We start from the raw sequence: 13,531 nt of genomic DNA, 5'->3' as shown, positions 1-13,531 counted from the left end.
GGTTTCTATTCTTAGTGCCAAGAGAAGTGCCCAGCATATTATTGAAATGCAATAAAATGTTCACTATACAAATGAAATTTAGGGAGATCTAAATGTCTGAGTGAAATAATATCTCAGTATGCAGAGAACAACTACAATGGTCGTTTTTCTATAGAGAAGGAAGACCTCAAATCCCCAAGTGGAGGCAAAAGAACAGATGGGTAATAAATTCAGGGAGAATTATGTTTGACGATCCCATAAATATTTTTCTTATAAGTCCTTCTGAAATAAGTACAAGAAAGGTTAAGAGAAACTTTATCAATTTTGCTTAGTTCCAGAGTTTATAATTGATCTACGGTATCCAAAGATTATACTTTCGCTAACACAAACATTCAAATGCTAATCATTGCCAAAAAAAAAAAAAAAAAATGGTACTGGGTGATAGGTCCAAAGCTTAGGTATTGTGATTATTTACTTACAGGAGTATGTGATTAGTTAGTTATGGGAATATATAGTATCTGGGAAGCAACATTGAAAGTGACAGCATTTTAATTACTCTGTACTCACGGTGCATGGGGTCTGCATCCATGGTTCCCCATCGATCTGCATTGGCAGAGACTTGCTAGTCCTGGGGAAAAATATTTCATTTTAAGTTTAACATGGAAATACTTGATACAACAGACTATATGTCCCATAAAAAATTATGAGACCAGGGAATGCAAATATGGTAATAACTGGGCTCTGCACTCAAGTTATCTCTTTGAAAGGAACTTCAACTTTTTTTTTTGGCCACACCACGTGTCATGTGGGATCTTAGTTTCCCAACCAGGGATCAAACCCACACCCCCTGCACTGGAAGCTCGGAGTCTTAACGACTGGACCACCAGGGAAGTCCTGGAACTTCAACTCTTGACTATTAATGAATACTTTGAAAGGTGTCTTCCTTACAGGAATGTTAAGAGTTTCCTGGTAACTGTCGTGATATAAACAAAAATTCTGGATGCCAAAAGTCAAATGTAGTGTTTATGTCTAATGCCACAATCAGAATTCCTACAGCCAAAAGGGCCTCCCTTGTTTTCATGCAAACCCACATTGTAAATGTGGAGAAAAAGTGTTTGACATCTCAGATTTTCCAGTATCAGCACTTTCATATATATAACACCAATTACATCTGTGCTATAATCTGTGGTTTTACGTTACGGTAAAAATAGACCTTTTCTCTACAGGTAAAATTTTGAAAAAAATGTTTTTTGTAAAGATTGAAATGTAATACGCATATAAAATTTTACTTTATAATAATCTATTATTTAATTTATAGAAGCAATGGTAGACTTTAGTCCATGAAAGAATGTAAGTTAATGGTGCGTCAACAGTGTTTTCATTGGGTAATTTGCCTGGTAGATACTTTGATGCTTCAGTAAATTAAACTGAGTGTGAGCCAGATTAGAGGGGGTAGAATTTGTATGTTAGAATTGTATCCACAGTCTCAACAAAAGAGAATCAAATTCCAATGGACATGGTAAGTAACAGTGAACCAACACTTTGTAAATACTGTCATTTTCATTATTTTGAAATATATCAGCATTAATCACTGATAACTTGAGGCACAGATAAAACAAACATGGTTATCAGAGTCTTGTATGGCTTTAATTAATTTGTAGTTATGCCATGTCAACCTCCTTTCTCAATTACAGAGAAAGAGCTACCTGATGACCACAGAGGAGCACTGAGCCAGCCGCCGCCCAGCACTTTTCAGTCCTGTGTATATTTGCCCCATCTCCATAGCTCCTTCCAAGCCAACCACCTCCAGCAGCTGATCGCTCAGATCTGAAAGAAAACAGAAACCTTGTAAATTACAGTGCATATGCATATGTGCACAATTTCATGTCATTAGATGTTCTGGAAATGAAAAATGAAAGCTACTTCACAAAGAAAGCTTCTCTGTCTTGGATACTCTACTAAAAGTAACGACAAGATGGCCTACTTTTGAAACTCTCAGTTTAACCAGACCCTGAGGTGCTGTGGGAAAAGATGTGCTGTCAGCTTATTCTAAAACAAAACGGGAAGAATGGATTCTGAGCCAAATAATGCCAAAAAATATACCAGTAGTTTTTAACATCAACAAACTTAACGTTATTCCACATGTATATATGGAACGTTTTACATCCCACAGCAGACATTTGGCGGCAGCAAATACACATTTCAATACTATAAATAAAGTATGAGGATATGCTGTCAAACATGATTTTGTTAAATTACTCGAAAAAAAGACCTTAGAGATCATGGAATTAAAGTTTCTCAATTTAAAGATAAGACTTGAGGCCCTAAACCATTGAGTGACTCGTCCAAAGTCATAGGTAAACTTGAGCAGGATGTCAAGTTTTTCTTGAATTTGAAAAATAGAAATTTTTTTTTTTTATGATAAGGAATGTGCTACCAAATTCTACTTGGGAGTAGGTTTGATAATTAGCACAATACAATCATAATTTTTTTTTTTTTTACCAGAGGACAGTAAAAAGAGGCTAATAGTATTACATATTGCTTGTCGACTGTTTCCTAAGTGCTTGTCACTGGATTAGTCACTCTCTGTATATCACCTTACTGGCTCCCCTCCCCAAAACCAGTTTAAGACAAATATGATTATTAGAATTTACAGAGAGAGAAGCTAAAAATTAGAGAAGTTAATTTATTCATATTAACATACATAGGAAGTGACAGAGACAAAATTTGAATCCAATCACTCTGAGGCCTAATCACAATGCTGTATTTGATAAATGAGCCATACCAAAGAGAGATACTTTTAAAACTTATAGAAGTATTTCTCATTTAGGGAGTGAGAGTGTTCTGTGTGAGCTCCAAAGTCCCTTTTCAACCTGAAGACTTTCACTCAGTGGGAAAGCAGAGGAAGTACTAACGTCAGTAAAAGCCGACAGAGCGCGGTCTCAGCACACAGCCCCTTCGCTTACTTATTTGGCTCAGAACGCCTGAACCCTTGATTTGAAGGTAACATTCTAGATGCACATATATGATCCTTTTCTATACTGATATTTTCATGTAATCCCATGTATTTTCAAATGTCAATAAATTGTTTAGTATTGTTTTAGCAGCAACAAAAGCTGGAGGGGGTGGCATAGAGTGGCACAGGGTAGGGCATGATGATTATACAGATAACCATGTAATAGCTAGTCGTAGCTGAGGGTGGACTTGAAGAAAAACCAGCATGTGTGTGTTGTATGTACTCCATTTTGTACAGAAAGCCCTCATTCCCCACTAATGAATCCATTTGAGCACGAAGTTCAGAGAAATAAATGATATATTTTCAGCGTTGTTCAAATGTGTGGTGAATAGCACTTTGAAATCTCAAAGTTTGCCAGGCCCATGATCTTTGGCAAATTTTATATAGGCCCTGAAAACAAAAAGTGTAACCAATCCACTGTATTTTTTTTTGAAGAGAACTGACTTAAAAAAAACGATTATTTTTTAAACTTTAAGCTCTAGCTGCAGCATGAGATTTCTTCACGTGGACACGATCATTCAGCTACCAGATCAAATGCTAACAAGTCCTAATAACCGAGAACATTCACCTTGCTGTTCTAAACCCTATTTAGACTCACTTCTCATGAAACTTATTCTGTGTTTCTAGTTTAAATTTATGTTGCCAAGAACAGATGGACAAGGAATGGAAACATATTCTTTCAGCTGTAGCCGGCACTAAAATGTGCTTGGCTCTATAGCCTGGGTGTTAATATACGCATTTTTTAGATACATGTCAACCAGCAAACTGCACTGTGGCAAGCACTAAAACCCCAGATGTGTGTCTGGTGATATTTATAAAACAACAACCACCACAAAAGTGAAGTTCATATTTAGTATTATATATTTTCCACTGCTTGATAGGTGAAATGTTATGCTGATTTCTGTAAGGATCTGGTTGATGGAAACTATGCTACAAGAAATGAAATACTTTCTCACAAGAGAGTTAATCTGTATAAGCCCTAACTTCTCCATGAATCACAGGGATTGTCTACACCCACACCATATTGCTACTGTCTACCACCCTCCTTCTGAGTTTTTTCTCTTTTAATTTGTCTTTGTTTTTCTCCCTGCAAAAATGCCATGAAAATCAATTCTACCATTAATAATTGGTAATGAAGACATTTCTTACAGATTTAGAAGACCTAGGCTTTCAAACTTTCATGTTCTTGCTAACACAAAGAACTGTAGAGAAATGGTGGTCTATCTACTAGCTCTGGTCAAAGTAAATAAATACCATATTCCTTCTAATTAAGTGTTCAGAAAAAAAAGAAATTCTAATTTGTGCTGCATGAATTTGCTCCCATAAACACTGACATTTTTTTATACAGAAGCCTGCAACGTCTGTGTACAATTGCTGCCTCTTACATACTGTCTTTGAGGTTAGGGTCCTGACTGACTTCAGACAAAGATAATTTCTATATAATTTTGAATTCTGTTTCTACATGCGGTATCATCTAGAAACATCAAAGACTTCCTCACGTCACATTCTAGCTAAAGTTTACTTTAAGTGCAGGTCCCTGGGGATGTCATAACCAACCAGATTCACCTCCTTAATTGGTCTGCTACCTGGCTATTGCTTTCATACTTAAAAGTAGGAGTAGTGAACTACAGCCCATGAACCGAATCCAGACCACTGCCTGTTTTTGTATGGCTTGCAAGAATGGTTTTTACATGTTTACAAATGGAAAAAAAAATTTAAATGACATATTGTGACATCTGAAGATACATTAAATTCAAATGTCACCATTCACAAATTAGTTTTTATTGGGACACAGCCACTCATTCGTTTAGGTTTTGTTTATGTCTGCTTTCACACTACAATGGCGGAAGAGAGTGGCTGCAGCAGAAATCACATGGTCCAGAAAACCTGCAATATTTATTATTTGGACCTTTAGAGAGAAAGAGCCAAACTCTGCTTAAGAAAACATTAACTATTTTGGGCCACTGACTTTTTCACTTTAGTACTGCCACTATAAATCCTAATGGCATCACAGTGAGTGGCCTGAAAGACATAATGTCCGAGCACTCATTCCTCAGTGTGTGTATTGGTGCGTATGAGAGCTGCTCTCAACCATGGCATCTCACCACACTCATGTACTGTGAGGTTTCTTATAATCAGTTTGTTATCAATCATGTAATACCAAAGTTTCTAAATAACTCGGTTACAAAAGAAACTAGAGCAGCTTCACATTCAGCATTACGCTCAGTCATTGCATCTGGTTGGCTTTCTTGCGTGTGAAAGTAGAATCATAGGTAGGAAGGCAGAAGTTGCATCTGGGCCAGGAGATGCAGGTGAGAGCTCCCCCTGGGGGTGTCATGCGCTGAGCACTGAGAAAGCCTGACCTCCTGATATTGGGAAGTGTGTCTATTCCAAGGAAGATAGTGCTTTTGATCAATTAATGATATGAGATATACTTCTGAAGGGGAAAAATAGTACGTTCCTGAAAGAGTTAGCATATCTTTCCAAATTGCTCCAGGGGTACAACAGAGGCAACAGAATCTGCCAAATTTGGTATTTTCATATTTAAAATAGAGAGTCTAGAAGAGGTACTTCAGAGGGAAGAAACTTAATGAAATAAGCAAAACTGGCATATGGTAGAGCAAGATTCTTAACACGGGTCAGTGACTCTGAATGCAGAAGAATGTAACTTTTTCACTAACATGTAATTGAAATTAAGCACTTCTTTCAATTATAAATTTAGGCAAGAAACCATAGTCGTAGTAGAAATATCTCTGACTTTGTCACTGACAGATATCATAGATATTTCCATATCACATTACAGTTGTTGCAATATTTCAAAATTCTATTTATAGTAATCTTTACTGACACCTTAATAATTATTGAGCCCCTCCCAGATTTCTAAAGGTAATTTATTAATATGGGAAAAGAATCTAAAAGAGTGGATATATGTATATGTATAACTGATTCACTTTGCTGTATACCACTGTAAATCAACTATACTCCAATAAAAATATTTTTAAAAGAAGCACATATATTACTAAATCAAAATCTTAACCTTTCAATATAATTGATTTCCTTTGTAATCCTGCATATTTTTTTGTGAATTTAAAAACATTACTCTGAGAGTCAGTAGATTTCACCAGACTGGCAAAAAGGACTATAATTCAAAAATGATAAGAAACTCTACTTTAGAGTTTAATTTGCCTTATGACTTTGTATATCTTTTCCTGAACATTGTAAGTGCTGCATTAGTGCTACACAGGGAATCAGGGGTATGAAACGTAAAATCTGAAAGTCAGGGGTGCGGTATAGATTTGAGAACACAGGAGCAGAACAGCTAATAAATGGATAATATTTATTCGTAGCTTAGGCTCTTCGTTTTTGACAGTTATACCCTGATAATATGTCTCATTATGTAATTGTTTCAGACTGCCATATGTAGGGAACAGAAGAGGATGCATTACGAACACAGACTGAATGTGGGTTGTAGCATTTTGGCATCTCGTTGAATACAGTGTGTACTGAAGGGAGAGGAATGGGGTGGAGGCAGGGCAGGACATACTCCTTCATGCATGGTGTCCAGCAACATGCTGCAACACAGGGGGCAGCTATGTCCTGGGGCACACTCATTGACTCAGCAAGGACATTTTGTCATCACCTAAATTGCTAATTGTACCACCAACAATTAAGTCCTTATTTGGCCAGGGCGAGACGAAGCTAGCTATAGAGTTGTACCTTCTGATTGTGGGTAGATTATATGCCTTCCAGTGATGCTCGTTTTATCTAGCAGACATTTGAAACATGCCTGAGGATCCAGAATAAACTTTTAAAAAGCCAAGGGATGTATGAAATTCCTCCATCAAAGCAAACGCTTCAAGGATTCTTTTCTAACATGTCCATCTATTGCCCGTTGATTTTTTTTTTTTAATAAATTTATTTATTTTTGGCTGTGTTGGGTCTTTGTTGCTGGGTGCAGGCTTTCTCTAGCTGCGGCGAGCGGGGACTACTCTTCGTTGTGGTGCGCGGGCTTCTCATTGCGGTGGCTTCTCTTGCTGCAGAGCACGGGATCTGGGCGTGCGGGCTTCAGCAGCTACGGCTCTCCGGCTCTAGAGTGCAGGACCAGCAGCTGCGGCTCACGGGCCCAGCTGCTCCACGATCTTCCCGGACCAGGGCTCGAACCCGTGTCCCCTGCATTGGCAGCCAGGCTCCCAACCACTGCGCCACCAGGGAAGTCCTGCCCATTGATTCTTAATTTACATGTACTCCCCATGAACATAAATAGCTATTTTCCTCTACCTCCAAAAATTAGAAAATGCAATTAGCAAAGGGCCCGAGTGGACAGAGCTAAGCAAAAATGTATTAATATGAACTCTGTGTTTCACAGGACAAGTATATTTAAAGCAAAATGTTAGCACCTCAGGGAACCTACTATACAATTACAGGTCTATCAAGAAAATGGAGATTATGTATATGGTACGCCTACTATGAGCAGGCTCTCTTCTAAGGGATTTACAGGCATTTTTTCCATTTAAGACTCCCCATAATTCCTTGAGGCTGGTATTATTCTCCCCAGTTTATTGATGAGGAAACTATGTTACCAGTTCAAGTCTTCACACATAGTTGAAAATCTGGTTTTCCAGCTAGGTTTCTTGACTCCAAAATCCATGTTATTGTACATATTGACCACAGTAAGAACTAACCAATTAAATGTTATCAGTAATTGAAAGAAAAAATACTACAAAGAAATATGTGATAGCTTAAAATGGTACCATTAATAATCCCATCAGTAAATCATTTCAGATGCTGTCACCAAATTATAATACAGTATAAAACTCTCACTCACAATGCTACTCCAGGTCATGTGTGTGAATTATACTGTGAAGAGTCTATAAGAAGGCTGAGAAACACAAAATACTTTTTGAAAGGACTTCTATCCAAAGTAGTCAGAAAATAAAAACGAAAAAGTTTAGAATGTAGTACACAAACGGATTAAAGAGTTATGAAAATCTAGCAGTGTGAAATATCCCATTCTTTGCTGAAATCTGAAAAAATAAGGAGTTAAGGTATATACATAAATATATGTACAGCGGAATCACATGCCTGACTTTAAAAATGACTTTTAAAGAATAGATTTCTTCATCTCTTTTAAAGCCATCTGTTTTTTAAAAACAACCAGCTAGAGCTGACTATAACTTTGTGTATCTTCATTCTAAAATTCTGAACTTCCCTAAATGGATCCAAAAAAAAAAGTAAAGACCAGAAATCATAGTGTGGCATGCTGTCAACACCTCTCTATTGTGACCAAAGTAGTTCAGGGCCTGCAACCGCTTTGTTACGGCGTACTTGAAAGATGACCTTCACCTCAGGACACACAACCCGAGAAACCGTACGCATTTCATTCACAAGGCCATAAAGAGCCAGCTTAAAGACTTCCCACAGCAGTCTATTACAACTGGCAACGTGGATTATCAGTAAATGTAAGCAGAGAGTTTATGAGCATAAGCTAGCAGTGAATCTGAACACTGCTGCTTCTGGGATCTTGAGTCGGTTTGTTCTCGTTAAGCTTGGTGGAGGGAGTGAAGGCTGTCGCTTGTTTTCTGTGTGAATGAGCCATTAGTGTGTGAGGGGATGTTTTCACAGCACCATGCCTCCCCTGCCCTCTTCCATAAACCAAGCTACTTCATGTGTCTCCTCATATTAGTGCCATCACTAAACAAAGCGAGTGCCCATGTACGAAGGCTGATGTCAGCAAATTCTGAGTTAACTTCTGGAGGGGCATCCTGCATCATAACACTGATGCCTGCTAAGGGGCTAAAGTCACAACCAATCCTTACTCTCCTAAGAATTAAGCAGTTCCAGAGTTTCCCTGGTGGTGCAGTGGTTAGGAATCTGCCTGCCAATGCAGGGGACACGGGTTTGAGCCCTGGCCCGGGAGGATCCCACATGCTGCAGAGCAACTAAGCCCGTGAGCCACAACTGCTGAGCCTGCGCTCGGGAGCCCGCGAGCCACAACTACTGAGCCCATGCGCCGCAACTGCTGAAGCCTGCACGCCTGGAGCCCATGCTCTGCAGTAGGAGAAGCCACTGCAACGAGAAGCCCACCCATTTCAATGAAGGGTGGTCCCCGCTCGCCACAACTAGAGAAAGCCCGCGCGCAGCAATGAAGACCCAACACAGCCAATAAATAAATAAAATTAAAAAAAAGAACTGGCTACCATCTTTAAAAAAAAAGAATTAGGCAGTTCCAACAATTAAAAAACAACTTAAAATCCAATTTAGTAGAGGGTAGTGCCAATATTATTTTACATATGGCTCTGTATGTGATCTTTATATTCAATTTCCAGAAGCACTATGCACACCAGTTTTTTATTGAAATGTAATACAGAATATAATAGGATAGATTTACTGTCGCCTTATTTTAATTTCAACAAAATATGGAACACACTTGTGAAAAGGTAAAATTTTTAAATCATGGTAATACATTTGAACTAATTTATAAACTTAAGGCTATAAATTAAAGACAAAATATAATTGTGAAGAATAGTGATTTATACTAAAAATCATCCTGTATAAAAGAGCTGGTTTCGATATCCAATTATACCTGGTAACATATAAACGTTATACCCCTAGCAAGAGACTGAGGAACTCTAATACATTGGGGTTACTGTGCTTTCTCAAGCCATTTGCATAAAAGCACTGCTGGTCAGAAGTAAATCCTACTCTTCTGGCAGTCTGTCTTCAGAAAGGAGGCTACATAACTAGATAGAATGAAATCCAAATCTTCTTTGGAACTTTTTGATAGCGATTAAAATATAGGATTATATTCTGAAATCTGGTGTCCTGCCAGAAAGCCCTTGAAAACCTGCTGAGTTCAAGGCTCTGCACAACAGGAGTCCCAGTTTCTGATGAGAACAGTGTGGGTTTAAGGAGTTTTAATGTTTTGCAGGAGCAAGGACTCCACCCCAATCCCCACAACTGTGGACAGGGCACGAGGGCAGGACTGAGACAGGAACTGTGATGGCCTCAGGCACTAACAACACACTTAACATCGTCATTGCCTCGCCACTTAAAGATGAACGAACAGAAAAAAAAAAAAGATGAACGCTTCTTTTTTATTTATTTTTTTTGCGGTACTTGGGCCTCTCACTGTTGTGGCCTCTCCCATTGCGGAGCACAGGCTCCAGATGCGCAGGCTCAGCGGCCATGGCTCACGGGCCCAGCCGCTCCACGGCATGTGGGATCCTCCCAACCGGGGCACGAACCCGTGTCCCCTGCATTGGCAGGCGGACTCCCAACCACTGCGCCACCAGGGAAGCCAATGAATGCTTCTTGACTCATTCAAGTCAGAGAAGACACTGCTTCATTTGGCTTTTCATTCTTTTAGGCTTATGGTAGATTATAGACAGATGGGCCAACATCTTTAACAGGCTACCGGTTAACAAGTTAGTATAGATTTAAACACACCTGAATTCTTCTGTTTTGTACATATCCTCCCTCTTTTCTTTTTTATGCTGTAAGAGAATTCTGTTTCATGACTTTATAGCTACAGAAGAAGAATTATATTACATCTTGGATTACTAAATTGAATTAATGTTGACATAAGTAGTTTTATTTGGATGGCCTTTTTAAATTAATCCCATTTGTAAATACTTATAAGAAATTCAATATCCTTTGTCATGTCAATTACAAAGTTAGCAGAGAAATCCATTCCACACATGAAATCACTTAGAAGAGAGAACTTGTAACCTACTACTGTGTAGGAGATTTTCAGTGTCTATTCACCTCATGAGCTTATTAATCATGTACTGACAAGTTTCCAAAGAGCTTGAATTTTTAAAAAATAAAGAATAAGCCCTTGTTTGTAGACATGTTGAGGGATTTCAATAAGTACAAAAGGTCTCTGTGAAAAAGTTTTTCTTTACATTTTAAAAAGCATGTCATTTTATCTTTATAAAAGAACTACACTGATACTAATTCATCTTCTAGGAAATACAGCAACAACATTCATGACTAATAGTAACATGAAAAGCAGAAATGGAACATTCAAAGTATGTTCATCCCTAACAACACTTGAGAATGTAAGAGAAGTTCAAATGTAAACTTTCAGATTTCCAAACTGAGAAACTCAGGACTTTATTTCCCCTTTCAAGGAGTGCCTTTGGGGGTAGTGGAAGCCAAAACCTCTTTCATAGTACAAAATTTACGAATATAATTCATTCTTCTCCTACCTCCTCATATAAGAGATATATCCTTTTTAAAAAATAGTTTAAAGTACTACTGTGTTGATACTCTTGGTACAAAGAAAATTTATTCTACTTAGTAGTATACTTTTAAAAGTTATTTATTTAAAAGGGCTTCACTGTATTGGTCTTGTAGCCCTTCATACAACTGAACAAAAGCAGTTCTATGAAAGAAGTCTAAACTTGGACAAATCATAAAAAAAAAGCAAAGTTCCTCTCTGTTTTTATCAAATTTGATTGCTGCAGCTGTTCCCAGTTTCTGTATTTTAAAAATAGTCTTATTCAGTGCCTTGTTGGCTAAAGGCCAGAGTGCCATTAGAACATGCTGTACGGAAAACCTCTATTCAGTTACAGATACAGAAATATATTTAAGATCAGTGGGGGTCATCTGCAGCAAACACTTGGAAAGGAAAATAGAATTTTAATGTGTTTGGACTGATCGCCACTTTTACCCGATAGTTTAAAGCTCCTGTGCAGAACCTTCCTATTCATCTTTTCCCTCTTAGTTGGGTAAAAATGCAGAATGAGTATCAATTTCACTGGAAAAATATTATTAGAAAGTTCTATTCCTCAAATAGTATTTGTATAGCTGAGATTCACATTTCAAAGAATACCTACTAGTGGCTTCTGTTGGACAAGTTGGTAGGTATGCACCCATCCAGTGGAAAGGTACATACATATTACTGAGCAAACGTTACAAAAGGATTTTCTACTTCTCTCTGATGTAGGCTACCTAACTAAGGTCACTAGGTGTGAAATAGACCCATGTATGCAAGGGCAATGAGCCTAGGGACTCATTCTGGACTGACAAAGTCATACTCTTGGGCTTGAAGTATGTGGGGATCAGGTCAAAGAGTTGAATTATTTGGTAGAATCTCAGAGCTGTACTCAGATATTCAGTTCTTTCCTTATTTTGTTTTCTTTTAGCAAAGGATTCAATAAAACTAGCATTTGGGACTAAACAGATTCATAATGGAATGTTAATTTAAGTTGCAAGTAAAAAGACTCTGTTCTGCAATGATCATCAATAAAAAGAAGAAATTTCTGAAGCCAAGGAATGAGAATAATAAGGAAGAATTAAAGAGCAGGTGTCTAGAGAGAACCCACGTGAGAGGAGAACTCTTCATTACGGAATGTATATCACTGACAAGAAGTTTACCTTTCTTGAAAGCTAACATGTTAGCTTTCCACAATTTGGGAAAGTCTGGCAGGAAACATGAATTTCTGGAGTCAGAGACCCAAGACTTTCTTACCCACAACACTGCTGTCAGCCCCCTGAACCTCAGTTTCTAAAAGGTGAAGCAAAGAGCATTTCCAGCTTAGAGTCAAAGGGGGATAGAGAAACAAGGTCAGTATTCTGCAGGCTTCTTGGGATAGGATTGGGCTCACTGTCAACCCAGGGGCAGAAGTAAAACCCAGACTCGTGTTATTTCCACAAGGAATGAGGATGAAGAGATGATGCCCCGGTGTTTCTGGTGCAAGACACATAGAACCAAAAATTCAGTGGGATTGAACTGGTATGTAGAACAAATCTGTACCATAACTGGGCTAGGGGCAGTCTACTGTAAAGAATATCTTTATTACTCTATTAAGTTCATACAATAATTTAACCGTTACTCTTTATGAGTTCTGAAATAAAAGTAGTAGTGATGACAAAGTATACAATAAAATATACGATATTTTAGATCTCTGGGTAGAATATTAGAAAATAAGACATTTGTTATTTACCACATGCTTATTATAATCTCAGGAATAACAAAAACAAAAATGTCAAGACAAAAAATATCAGAGAAATATTAAAATCATACATATCAGTTGCTAAGCTAGGTGCTAAGGATACAGTGGGTGAGCAAAACATAAATAAAGACTGAATACAATCTCTGGAAAGCAGAAGTTCACATTTCAGTGTAGGTTCAGAAATGAACATAGGTCTGGAGCTCCTAGAGGGCAACTTGCTACTACATGGGAGGAGCCATTCTGGTTAATAAATTGTTTGAGCACTTAGATTCAGCCATTCCTGAACCATGCCAGTGATTTTTTTTTTCTATATGACCAAATATATACACTTCGTATCTTTCAAAATCATTTCAAACATTTAAAATAACAGTCTAGTTTTTTTTTTCTTGAATAGATCTCTATTGGAGTATAATTGCTTCACAATACTGTGTTAGTTTCTGTTGTACATCAAAGTGAATCAACCATATGCATACACATGTACCCATATCCCCTCCGTCTTGAGCCTCCCTTCCATCCTCCCTATCCCACCCCTCTAGGTCATCACAAAGCACCGAGATGATCTCCCTGTGCTATGCTG

At 38.0% G+C, this 13,531-nt stretch overlaps 1 protein-coding gene across 1 annotated transcript in view; it reads right to left on the bottom strand.

Moving 5' to 3' along the window:
• The window catches only part of DGKB (diacylglycerol kinase beta), a 704,489-nt gene that overhangs the window by 36,765 nt on the left and 654,193 nt on the right, over positions 1–13,531 (bottom strand). The window contains exons 24-25 of the mRNA XM_060020431.1: positions 1,686–1,806; positions 547–607 (exon numbers count right to left, since the gene is read on the bottom strand). Of these exons, the coding sequence (XP_059876414.1) occupies positions 547–607; positions 1,686–1,806 (182 nt within the window). The remainder of the gene's footprint in view (positions 1–546; positions 608–1,685; positions 1,807–13,531) is intronic.

Source organism: Delphinus delphis, chromosome 9 (assembly GCF_949987515.2).
Source record: "Delphinus delphis chromosome 9, mDelDel1.2, whole genome shotgun sequence".
NCBI lineage: Eukaryota > Metazoa > Chordata > Mammalia > Artiodactyla > Delphinidae > Delphinus > Delphinus delphis.
Note: the sequence above shows the minus strand (reverse complement) of the source record. Positions and strands in the feature narration are given on the sequence as shown.